A 13,132-nucleotide genomic window follows, 5' to 3' on the forward strand; every position below is an offset into this window, starting at 1 on the left:
AGCTCAATCACAACTCACAAGAGCAATTTCTTTAAAAATCTTATTAAGCCCACCAAGATTTGGATGCTTCTCCTTCCAGTGATATTCTCCGGAAGTGCAAGAAGATCAACTAGAATGAATATAAGATATATTAATGAATTCTAGATGATGCATATCAAATAAGTAATCTTTTTGTTGAAAGGTACGCATTACAAACACAGGACAGACACAATAGCTAGAAAAGACAAGAGTCCCAAGGAGAGAAAATGTACTGAGAACACCTTGGGCCGGTAAATTTGGCTGAGAAGAGCACACCAACACAGACAGACCTAATAAAAACATATCTAAAGTCTAACAATTGTATCAAAGAACACAGAAACACTAAAGAAAACCTTGAGCCCGAGGCATAGGCATAGACCCAACAAACATAAACAAAATCTAAACAAAGCAACGGCAAGGAAACAAAAAAAAACAAATCACCAAGCCTAAAATACCAACAAACAAGAAGAAGAAGAAATAAATTTTTGTTTGTCATCTATAGATCGATCAAGGAAATCCTCTTAAGAGTGCATAAGATATGGTCAGAATGAAAGTACGTATCCTCAAAAGAAGCCCCAAAAACATACTATATCCCTTGATTCCCATGAACGAGCACTAAGAAAAAGCCCATGGAGTCATCATTTTAATTAGCTAGTTATTGTGGAGTTATTTGCTAATCAAACACTTGTGAACTAGCTACTCAATAGCTCTATCCCCAACAATGATAATGGTCAGTATTTAGTCATTCATAACAAACATGTGCATTCTCTATTTACTTGACAATGGTTTTTTTCTTTTCATTTTTTTTTAGGACAAACAAAAATAAACAAATAGTGCAAAGCCGCCTCACAAAATGGGACATGCATTGAGACAAGTTCAGGGTAGAGACTCCCAAGAGCAGTCAAGGAGCCATGGCGACGAGAGGCTTCAAACTCCTGGGGTATTTAGAGAGAGAAGCAACCATTAATACCAAGATATCATTGAGAGGTCAAAGATTACTTAACAATAATTATTGTCTCTGTCTTCATATTTTGATAATTGTTAGAAAAGATGAAAGAAATTAAGAGATAAAATATTGAAATGTAATGTATTATCTTGTGTTATATTTTACCATAAGATGCATATAATGGGCATGTATAGTTATATAACTAACCTAAATCGGTAATATACAAGTATAGAAATATCACACAAAATATAAAAAAACATCCAGAAGGTCCAGAAAATATTCTAATAATATTCTAACAATAATGTCAATGCTGAAGATTTTCAATCTAGTATTGATGCCTGATTGATATTGGTTAGAGACAACACTGAAAATGCACAAAATGCAAATGTGACTTCAAATGACAGCAGACTTCTAAGATGATCGCATATGGACAAAAGAAAAAAGAGATTGGAGAATCCACCAGAGGAAAAATGTGCTAGGGACATAATTGTATATGTTGATCATTTTCAAACGAACATGTGTAAAGCAGCTCTCCTGGATAAACATATAAGAAAATCTAAGCACACTGTTATGGCAATATTAAAATGTTCCATTTCTGCATTATACCAGTAGCATATCTGTAATAAAGCTTAACACGCTGTTTAAAGGAGATTTCGTCGCTTACAGGAGCTAGTGGCAAGCAAACAAATAGGCCTGTTATGGCAATATTAAAATGTTCCCTTTCTACATTATATCAGTAGCATATCTGTAATAAAGCTTAACACATTGTTTGATGGAGATTTCATCACTTACAAGAGCTGGTGGCAAGCAAACAAATAGGCCTGTGTCAATATTTATATTAATTGTTGTTTGTACTATGCACACATGTGCGTGCTTGAAAGATCACGATAGAGGGAGGTATCAACTAAAAGAGACATCACTTTACATGAGTTGCCTTCGGCATGATTCATGAAGGCTGCTGAAAACCATTAATTTTCTATAATTCTTTCTATGCATGTATTTTAATGCAGCATGATGAATATTAAAGTTGGCAACTCTCCAATTTTGTGCAAAATTAGTATATACGTTAGAGTTCTAGATGGTACTCAAGGTGCATCCAGCAGGCATTTGGTACACAAAAGTAAGCAAAACACAGCTTATTGTGACCTATTGCTTGTGTCTGGCGAGTATATATCTAAACATACAGTGGTATGGGTTCTCATTGATAAAAAAAAAAAAAAGGCTTAATACATTATTTAGTCCCTGGACTAATCAAAAAAATGGCTTTAAGGATATCAACTAAATTGTGTTCACTATTCATCTCTGAATAAAATAATTTTACTCATTTTTAGCCCCTAGGTTAACCGGCGTTAACTGAGGCGTTAACTTTGCCTAGTCATGTTACCATGTCATTGTCACGTCAATTATAATTCCACATCACTATTTTTATAAAAAAAACAAACCCTAACTCTAACATCCCCATAGTCGTGACCCACCCCTGCACCTATCTCCACAATCGTGACCCATCCCTGCCCTACGTCGATCTCACCAGAGGAAGCCATCGACCGCCATTGAAGCAGTCACCATCGTCGACGTTTCCGCAATCAACCACCATCGTCACACTCGTCATCATCGCTTAGACAATCGTCGCAACAGCCACCGCCCGTTGGTGAAGCCATTATCGCAATAGCCACCGCCGTCATTGTCTTCTTCCTCTATCTTCAACAAATCTTGTGGGCTTCATGAAGAATGAGGAGACACGATGAATCATCTTCATCTTCGCAGTATTCTTCGCAGTATGGCAGACGAGAATTTGATGGAAAATGTGATTGCAAAATGAAGGTAGCTGTGAAGACATCACAAACCGAGAAAAACCCAAATTGAAAGTTCTTTGAGTGTGCCAAAATTCAGGTGAGTGATTTCCAATTTAACTGTTTTGGTGTGAAAAAAAATTCAAAAATATATATATATATATATTTTTTATGTTACTAGGGTTGTCGGTGTAATTATTTTATGTGGGTTGATGAAGTATTTTTGGAATTAACGTCTGAAGATGGGTGTACTTCAAGCAACATGAATCATATTTTATATGAAGCACTTGGAGACATTGTGTCGATCAAGCTGGTTTTGGAAGATATGAAGATGAAGAGCAACAATTTTGAAAATGGTATGAAGAGGGAGATTAAGCTGTTGAAGTGGGCATTTGTCATATGTGTAGTTGTGTTATATGTTGTTTTATGTAAATGATCAATATTTAGTGTGGACACTAGGTGTTTGTGGAAATATCTATGTAAGATGATATTGTGGTGATTGTTCCTGAATGATTTGCGACAGTCAATCTAATATGTATTTCTTTGTATTTTGGATCCTCATTCACAGAAGACCATTATATACATGAACCATCTAATTACTTGCACATTATTTACAACAGAAACAATGATAGAAGAAGCCAAAATAGTCATCAACATGCTTATGTTATGCATGACCATCAAAATCCTGATAGAAAAAGCCAAAATAGTCTCATATTTTTTAACCTGTGATTTGCTTAACACCTGAATAAGGACTTAAGAATATGGCCAATAGTTACATTAAAGCCAAAATAAAATCAAGTATCTTTCCACCGATCATAATTAGAGACAAGTTATTCCTAACATAACAACACCTAATAAAGCATTGCATAGCTCAGAAAGAGACACAAGTTGCAGTACTTGGTCATCACAAAACAACAGAAACACCATAAAACAATAAGAAACTTGTCATTTTCATTGACTGTTAGAGTTGGTTGGTAGTCGATGTAGAAGTTGAGCCTCTTGCAGCAAAAGATGGACCAGTAGAGTTCTGCCTCTTTGGAGGAAGCTTCCAGATCCTCATTGAAGGTTGACTAGGTTGTAAAACATAAACACATAAATTATCATTCAACGCACTGTCAAAATCTATATCCAAGATGAATTCAACTCACACATAGGTATTTACATTTTCAATCATAGCTCCACTTTCAGAAACAAATAGTCCCATTCCAATCTGTCGTCTTGCTCTCTTCGTAGATGACCTCTGATTTCTCACTTCTCTTCGCAGCTCCTCCTCATCAACAGCAGTATCACTTGTTCTTTTTGTGCTTCCTTTTTTTCTACCAGATTTTGGCACAGGCTGCAAACAAAAAGTGTCGCAACTGTCAATCATTTCTTCCATTCAAACATATCAACTATTATATTTTAAACAAGTATGAATTACATAAAAACAATCAGAATTCAATAACATAATTATTACCTCTGAGGATGCAGGCTTGGTTGGACACATATAAGCGTTATGACCTTGTGCTTTACACAATCGACAGGTCATTTTTCTCCCTCTCCTAGATAATTTCCATCCCTTTTGAGGCTCATCTTTATCTTTCCTTCTATTCTTCTTAAGCCTTCCTGGCATCCTCCTCACCTCAGGAGGCACAATAGGCTCCTCAATATTTTCTTCCCAGAATCCCTTCCCCCTCACAGGCAGCAAGGAGTGGCTGTATGCATTCAAATAAGTATCCTTCTTGTACCAATGAGAAACATAATTTTCTGGATGTTGTCTTGCAGCAAAGATTGCACTAATAGCATGTACACATGGAATTCTAGACAAATCCCATTCTCTGCAAGTGCACTTCAACCCCTTCATATTCACAACATGTTTGTCATTCTTATCGAAAACATTGCTGACTTCATAGCCAAATTCTCCATTCCACTCTATAAACCAGTCACAAGAATTTTGCTTGTTTTTTTCCAACTTTTTGAAGGTTGCAGAGGACAAGTCGGATATCCAAGTGTCCACGAATTGACGTTTAAAGGCAATCCTTCGCATCACCTTCAATCGTATCTCTTCAAGCATTGACACAATTGTTAATTACCTGCTATCCAATATCCAACCATTGAATGCCTCTGCCATATTGTTGTCGACGACATCACACTTAATATCAGTTCTTTGATATGCCCTGCACCATCTCTCAACTGGCCATGTGAGCACATCTTCGACTATGCCCTTCCCCAACTGACTCAAATCCTTAAGTTTATCTTTTAAATCTTCCTTGAAATGGGCCCTAGAACACAACCAAAAACCAAGCTTTCGTTCTTGTCCCTTCCATTTTTTATTAAAGGCATGGTATATATGCCTTGCACAGTGCCTATGTTCTGCCTGTGAGAGAACATTAGCTATAGCCCTCGTCAATCCCTAGCATGAAGAAAAAAGAAAAAGAGAAACAATAAAACATGAACCATACACAATGAAACAATGTAAAACAAAAAAAACCTATCAAAGAATGTTATGTTACCTTTTGCATGTCAGAGACAATCGCCAAATCTGCCCCATTACCAAGATGCAAATCGTGCTGTAAGACCCTAATGAACCATGTCCATATCACACTGGTCTCAGCAGCAACAACAGCCCATGCAATCGAAAACATTTGGTTGTTCCCATCCCTTCCAACCGCCACTAATAAAATACCTTTACAAACCCCCTTCAAAAAACATCCATCAACACCTATTATCTTCCTACACCCCACTAACCAACCTCTTTTAAGTGCATCAAAGCAAATATACAACCTATCAAAGTAGTTCTTCTTCTCGGGATTATTTGTACAAGTTTTCAAAATGATAGTACTGCCTGGATTTGACTTCCTTAATTCCCTAACATAACCCCAAAGATTACGAAACTCTTCAACATAACAACCCATTACTTCCTTCAATACAGCAGCCTTAGCATTCCTACAAACACTAGTATTCACTTCAACTTTTAGCAGAGTTTTGCATAGTGTTTTAAGGGTCCTAATTTTAATCCCAGGATCAGTCAATATTCTAGTCCTAAAATGTTGTGCAATGAAGGAAGACCTAGCTAACTTGTTTCTATTATCCCCCCTACCACATTCATGGTGTGGATAATAAGTTTTCACCACAAAGCTACCATCATTCCTCTCATTCGATGCATATATGACAAATTTACAATCTCCAACACAAATGTACCTAACCCTAAGCTTGTCATTTTTTACACACCTTAGTTGTTTTCCATTCAAAATTGCATATGTACATACAGCAGCCTTAAACTCAGCAGGGCTAGCAAATGTCATACCAAGAGTGAATTGAGGAATTTCACTGCTACCATCAAACCTTTGACGACTAGTAGGACGGACCTCAAACTCATCTTCAGATCCTGAGTTACTACTTCTGTCATTGTAGCTGCCCGGGTGATCACTTGGTATGTAATGTGAGGAGTTGCTCTTTCCATCTAAACTACTTTCATCACTTACCAACTCAACATCTGGATTTGCATTTTCAGTGGCGGCATCATCTACAGCTGCAAGTTCATTTACACCTACAAAACATTGGTAATGGGCCGGGAAAGAAACTAGTGAGAAATGTACCCTAAGACTCTAGAACAATTTCTACCAAATATGTTAAAAGACAAGAACCATATCAAAGTAATGCATTAAGCCATGAAAATAAAACAACAAACAACATATTTACCCGGTTCACCATTATTGGTTTCAGCAGCTGCAATTGCATCTGCCTCTTCCTTATCCCTCTGTCTTATTTTCCTGTTGGCTTCTATGACCTTCTGCCTAGCTTCTTGAAGTTCATCGTCCTCATCATCACTAAAGTTAGTCCCCACATCATAGATTTCATCAAAAGAAATAAACTCATTTAGATCTACACCATCAAATTCTCTTTCTACTAACTCCTCATCAACTGTCTCCTCTATGTGAACATGGCTCTGCCTTCCCACATCTACGTCCTCACCTTTGTCTTGTCTTTCTATCCCTTCCTCATTCAGTAAAGCCTCAACCACAGATAAAGCCTCGGCCACAAATAAAGCCTTACCCACAGATAAAGCCTCACCCACTTTGCCTTCCTTTTGATGCACACTAGTTTGGCCACTAGTACTTGTCCCTCCCCCAATAACTCTGCATTTGTCAATGAGCACATGGGGTTGGTGAGGATTATTTGGTGGCACACTCTCTATTTTATCCCCACCAACTAAATAAATGACAAGAATATCCCCATCCTTTAACTTGTTACAAACCGCACTCATTGACAGGTCATCCCAAATAGAAAAGAAAACATCATTTTCCTTATAGAATATCCCCTGCACTCTATTAATTCCTAACACGTTTGCTGTATACCAACACATTGCAGCAAAAGACGTGTCTACATCAAATCGCCCCAGTTCCCTTGACTCTCCACCAACATACTCGGACCTTTCCAAGCTTCTCACAATACTCCCACCAAAATGAATACAAAGGTTGACAGCTACATCATCGGCCATCCTACATCATAATTACTACAGGTTAACATAAACAAACCTCCAAATTTGACAGCGTCTGATAAAATGGGTGAACAAAACCCTAACTCACATTGACAGTGTGTGCAATGTAAAATAACTCAAAAATATGTGCAATTGTTAATCGGATATGTGGGTGTGCGACCTATTACCTGCATCGAATGTGGATGACGACGATTTGAGTGACAATGGTCTGTGTTTCTATTACCTGCAACGGATGGTGGCTGTTGCGACGATTATCTAAGCGATAATAACAAGTGTGACGACGGTGGTTGATTGCGGAAACGTCGACGATGGTGATTGTTTCAACGGCAGTCGATGTCTTCCTCTGGTGAGATCGACGTAAAGCAGGGATGGGTCATGACTATGGGGCTGTTAGAGTTAGGGTTTTTTTTTTTTTTTTTTTTAAATAGTTATATGAAATTATAATTGACGTGACAATGACATGATAACACGACTAGGCAAAGTTAACACCTCAATTAACGCCGGTTAACCCAGGAACTAAAATGAGTAAAATTATTTTATTCAGGAATGAATAGTGAACACAATTTAATTGATATCTTTAAAGCCATTTTTTGATTAATCCAAGGACTAAATAATGTATTAAGCCAAAAAAAAAAAAATGACACTGTCCATGTATCAAATGAAACTCATAAGTTGCACATATGTACGTAATCAAGATATTTAAGAAAAAATAGTGAGTAAAATGTATTTTTCTTTGTTTAGTTATTCGTAAGCAAATTTATTACAAATATTTTAATTATAAAACATATAATCATCATATTATTTCATTTAAAAGAGAACAAAACCCTACATTGTGAAAAATGCTTGAAAGTAATATTTATAGACGAAATTTACAGATTTTCATATGGCATATTGCTACAGATTTGGTAAAGTCCTGCATAGACCTGCACACGGGCAAGTATGAGCCCGAGAAACTCATAAACTGAGAATTACTTCGTGGTTGATACCCAAATAGACCCATTTTAACCATTTTCACCCTGTTAATACCTTAGTAGAAAGAACTAGAAAAAGATGTAGTATGAAGGAGAAAAGTTGGAAAAAAATAGTAGTGAAGTTGATGAACAGTTTTGTCCATTAATAAATATTTTCGCTCAGTTCTAGGAAAGAGTTCACAGGATGACTCGATTTCCTGGATGTAAGTGTTTTTCTTGTCCTGTTTAAGTCATAAGTCACAATATTGCTTGATTCCCTACTCCTTTGAAGTTATGACCAGCAGTCCAAGTGCACCTATAAGTAAATACTGCAAACAGAGCAACAATAGTTAGAATTTTGATAATACAATCCTCTTGAGTTCCAGCTTATTTTATAGAAGAAAGAATCAGCCAAAAAGAAGAAGAGGAAGAATAAGAAATTGAGAATCCAGAACAAAATCTAACCTTGATGATAGGTTTCTCGGTCATGATAATGGTCACCCAGCCAACATACGGTAAGAACCTGAATAGGTCATGGCAACAGAACAACGAAGCATGAAATTAGCAGTAGCTGAGATGCTACATTCTCCTCATTTATTAAACAAACAATGTGTGTGTGTGTGTGTGTGTGTGTGTGTGAGAAAGAGAGAGAGAGAGAGAGAGACAGTTTCCTATGTCTAAAAGCCAAACAGATAGTGAAATTAGAAGTATCTGAGATGGTTCATTCTCCTCATTTATTAAACCAAAAATGTGTGTGTGTGTGTGTGTGTGTGTGAGAGAGAGAGAGAGAGAGAGAGTTTCCCATGTCTAAAAGCCAAACAGATAGTGATGCTAATTACCCAACAGCTCTCCCCATGATATGGTGTCTTCGCAACCAAAGTTGGCCTTGTGCATAGAGCAGTCTATCATCACCAAAATTATTATCCCCTGGAAAAATCAAGCAAGCAGAAAACCATAACAAAAAAATAAAAAAAGTTAACACGTGTATTCCAATAGATTTTACAATGAACTTAAGTCATCTCATTCATTTCTTGAGCATTTTTTTTTTTTTTTAACAAAAGTTTGAATGCAAGTCCAAAGGAGTTCTGCCAAGACAGATCCATCTATAGGAGTTGCCAAAAGAAAGAAATCTTGAAATGGCACTTACAAGGACATCTTGAGATGAGTAAGTCTAAGATGGGGGCGTGGAAATACCTTTTGTAAGAACATCAACTTCTCCAGTGTCTTGACGCTCATGAACCTACAAATGCACCGGATAAGGGTTAGTTTGTCAGAGAACTGAAGATTCACAATTAAAAGAACAATGGTAAAGCAGGAAATACTACTTAATTGCAATAATTCACCAAAAAATTTGAGTGTAAAATGGTTTCTGGAATTCCCTACCTTAATTACACGATGGACAATTGGGATTTCACGCCCCTGTGAAATAACAAGGAAAAGTTACATTAGAAATGCAGGAAGAGAGGGGGAGGAGTTAAAATATGTATAAACTTGTAATAAGTGAAATAATCACCTAACATATAGTACAACAAATCAGATATCATATTAACAAAAATGCATGCAGAGAAACCATTAAACAAAAATTGACATCCAAATCATCTGGGAGAATAATATAAAGTGTGTTTGATTGGCATGGAAAACATGGAAAAGAAAATATTTTTCAGCCAAATTCCAACTTTGGGTGTTTGATTGGCAATTTTTTCCACGGAATTTGTTTTCCACCCAAGTAGAAAAGTGCTATATTTTCTACAAAAATAAGGAAAATCAATTCTGGGGGGGGGGGGGGGGGGGGGTTTCTAGGGAAGTTGAAAAACATTTTCTTTTCCACCCCTTGTGCAGTCAAACACAACTGACAGGGATGACACACCATTTCTGTACTTTAGCTGAACATCTTAAAACAAGACTATGTGAGTATTATACTTGTACACAAAATGAACTGAAAAGTAACTACTAATGGATAAGTGAAACATGAACAGGGAGCAGCACCACAATCAGGAACCTACATCGACATTAAACACAACAATTTCTCCTGCACGAATAGGATCCTTGCTCATACGCAAAAACAAAATGTCACCCTGTAAAAACAGACGAGGTCAATCAATTAGCAGCAAAGTAAATGAAATTTGCCAAATAAAGCAAAGTTTCAGACAATAAACACAAAAAGAAACACATGAAAGGGGACCTGATACCAAGCGAATAAAAAGGGGCCTTATGGCAAAAGCTTGGACTTGACCCAACTCTTTAAGATTGACCAGGATATACTAATAAATCATCTATGCAACAAACATTTGCATGGTAGAAAATAGAAATTGTAAAATATTCGTGTAAGATTTTAATTTTGAACATTACATCTAGCATTTGTTTTTTTTTTCCTGTAAATGTAGCATTTGGTTGAATCCAAAAAAATTGCAAGTGAAATGCCACCAGATCATGCAAACTAATGAACCCACATATTAACAATCTTCCTAAAAGGAATTTAGTGAAAACAGATGAATTGGTACAAAACAAACAGAATGGGAAAAAAAAAAAAAACTCAAGAAATAAATGCACTCAGCACTCCAACTTCAATTCAGAGTTATAGTTGAATGTTAAGTGCAGGCTAAAAGTCCCATATTTCATTCAGCATCTTCCTGAGATCAAGTTGAACAAATTACCCAGTGACTATTCTGCCAAAGGACTTACCCTTTTGAAGCCAGGTTCCATGCTACCAGAAAGCACAACAACAACAGGTGATTCACTACCAGTTATACACATTAACCCTTTCCATATTATCAATGCTGACGTGATAATCATACCTAAAAATGTAACCACGAAAATTCACATGTTAGAGGAATGTAAAATCTCTAACTATGGGTTCAAACAATCTTTTTCAAGGTATTTACAAAAATTGATTGAGTGGGATTAAATTGTGACATATAAAAAATAAACGAGATAGTTCCTTAATATTATATTTATGTAACAGAAAGCTACTAGAAAATAACTATTTTCCATCAAAGCTAGAGTCAACTGTGATTTTTCTTCTTCCGTGTAAGTGCCTATGTTCCTATTAACTCTGAAAGAAGAAAGAAAAAGAAATGGACAACTGCAAAAATTTGGTCCCTAAAATACCAAGCCCGTTTGACCTTTTTCTTTAAATTTGTGGACAATTTGCTTAAATTTGTTTCGTTTGAGGTAGGCAACCATCATCTGTTAGATTTTGACCTGAAAGTTTGGTGTGTCAACCTCCATAGGTTGGTATCTGTAAGTGATAGCTTTCCCTTTGATCAACCATAGTTGTTCATCTTGCAATTCAAGTGTAATTTTCATGGCAGCAAAATTGAGTCAATCATGACTTCTTTTGACATGTTTTAATGCAAGATGTTGACAAATTAGTTTAATGTCTGTCAGATACAACAACCACAAGCCTTAATTCCATTCCACTAGGTCGGATTGGCTATGCGAATTCTAGATACAGCTTGATATGTTATTGTTGTATATATCTTAGCCAAATGTTGCCAATGAAGCAAGACCAAATGCTTATGAAAAATTGTTCAATTGACTTGACACAAATGACAGATATGTATAAGTTGGCTAAATCAATAGAAACAAGATTTGAGCTAAGCGTATAAAAAGCAAAGACTAAAAGGTACTGCTAAATGAAGAGATCATATTGTCGTCGCAGTTGAAGGAGGTGGGCATGTTCTTCATCATACAATTACAAAAGAAACACATATCCAGTCTCCCTGTGGTTTAGTAGGGTCATCTTCTCAGTCAGGATACAATTCCCATTACTCCCACTAATGATCATGGTGAGTTACATTTTTTTAGAATGTGCAATGAGATATTAGCAGTAATAACCAATAATATAAGGTAATGCATACTGTTGGGTGTCATCTTTTCATTTTTCTCCCTTTACTTTTGTCATATATAAGGTAATGCCTAATTTTATAGTGCAGTATTTGTCATTCTACAGTTAAGGCGCACATTTATGCAAAATGTGTATAGAACACTTACATACCATCATTTTCAATTTGTTACAATAAAGAGGGAAATGCAAGATTACAAAATTATGAATGACAAATTTCCTAAATGTTCTGAAAAATAAATAAATAAATAAATTAGCTTCGTAATGACATTCAAAAAAGAAAAAAAAACAAATTACAGAGGATCACCTAGTGGTACATGTATGAAAAAAATTTAAATGACGTTAGCTATAAAAAGTACAGAGCTTTTCGTACAGTAGAAATGCAAAACAGATTTAAACACTTGAACAAAACCACAACTGAAATGAATCCAATCCAGACGAGACGAACTCTAGGAACCAGAACCGAATTGATTCGGTAGCAAATTGACCTGAAATCAATCTGCAAAGCAAGAGAGAGGATGCGTATACAAACCGAGACTGACAACTTGAGAGAGAACTTGTCTGATCTGTAGAGATTTGATGGAATCCACTGCACCTCCAATCCATCCCATCTTCGCTCTCTCCTTCTCTCAATCACTTGCCCGCCTGCCGCTGCGAAATTTGGGGTTTCCACTCTATATATCATATGAAACTCATAAGTTGCAAATACATACATATATTATATATATAATCAGAAAATTAACGAGTGATTAATTTCCTGCAAATTCTTCAGTTCCAGCCAACTTAGGAGCAAGGAAAAGGAAGGACATAAAGCATTCTACTCCTGGATTTAGCTTTTAAACCATTTGATAAATACATTTTTTTCTTTTCTTTTTTGTAAGCTTGATTGAAATAATATTCTAAAAATATAAAAAAATTAGCCTTACCCATTTTTAGATAAGTATTTTATTATAGCATTTAAAGCATTTAATATTGTTAATTAATGCACTGAAAGATGTCTCATTCGGGTGATAAGGTAATAATTGTCCAGTAATTATATTAATTTAGATATCAGTATGACAATACCATTTTCCCTGTGAGTTTAACTTATAAAAAACACTAAAT

General features: G+C 36.0%; 2 protein-coding genes across 5 annotated transcripts in view; both read right to left on the minus strand.

Annotated features, from left to right (window-relative positions):
* Positions 1–4,822: 4,822 nt before the first annotated feature.
* LOC127805696 (uncharacterized) lies at positions 4,823–6,696 on the minus strand. The gene is made up of 4 exons (XM_052342452.1): positions 6,677–6,696; positions 6,436–6,563; positions 5,247–6,283; positions 4,823–5,146 (listed from the first exon to the last, which is right to left on the minus strand). The coding sequence occupies exons 1-4, from the start codon at positions 6,694–6,696 to the stop codon at positions 4,823–4,825; spliced, it is 1,509 nt and encodes a 502-aa protein (XP_052198412.1).
* Positions 6,697–8,322: 1,626 nt separating this feature from the next.
* LOC127806264 (uncharacterized) overlaps positions 8,323–13,132 on the minus strand; it is a 70,407-nt gene continuing 65,597 nt past the window's right edge. For 2 of the 4 annotated variants that reach the window (XM_052343448.1, XM_052343446.1), the window contains exons 2-9: positions 12,561–12,702; positions 10,867–10,979; positions 10,188–10,259; positions 9,568–9,603; positions 9,379–9,424; positions 9,024–9,111; positions 8,650–8,707; positions 8,323–8,513 (exon numbers count right to left, since the gene is read on the minus strand). In XM_052343448.1, coding sequence (XP_052199408.1) covers positions 8,463–8,513; positions 8,650–8,707; positions 9,024–9,111; positions 9,379–9,424; positions 9,568–9,603; positions 10,188–10,259; positions 10,867–10,979; positions 12,561–12,639 — 543 coding nt within the window. In that variant the 5' untranslated portion in view covers positions 12,640–12,702 and the 3' untranslated portion in view covers positions 8,323–8,462. The remainder of the gene's footprint in view (positions 8,514–8,649; positions 8,708–9,023; positions 9,112–9,378; positions 9,425–9,567; positions 9,604–10,187; positions 10,260–10,866; positions 10,980–12,560; positions 12,703–13,132) is intronic. The other 2 variants (XM_052343450.1, XM_052343449.1) reach the window with 1 other exon arrangement.

This window comes from Diospyros lotus, chromosome 7, assembly GCF_014633365.1.
Source record: "Diospyros lotus cultivar Yz01 chromosome 7, ASM1463336v1, whole genome shotgun sequence".
NCBI classification, from domain to species: domain Eukaryota; kingdom Viridiplantae; phylum Streptophyta; class Magnoliopsida; order Ericales; family Ebenaceae; genus Diospyros; species Diospyros lotus.

Bases quoted from the DNA above. Each gene is read 5' to 3' on its own strand.
- LOC127805696 (XM_052342452.1), bottom strand. From the start codon at position 6,696: ATGTGGGAAGGCAGAGCCAT. The intron at 6,564-6,676 runs GTTCACATAGAG...GACTAACTTTAG, and splicing joins ATGTGGGAAGGCAGAGCCAT to TGATGATGAGGACGATGAAC. The intron at 6,284-6,435 runs GTAAATATGTTG...AATGTTTTGTAG, and splicing joins AACCAATAATGGTGAACCGG to GTGTAAATGAACTTGCAGCT.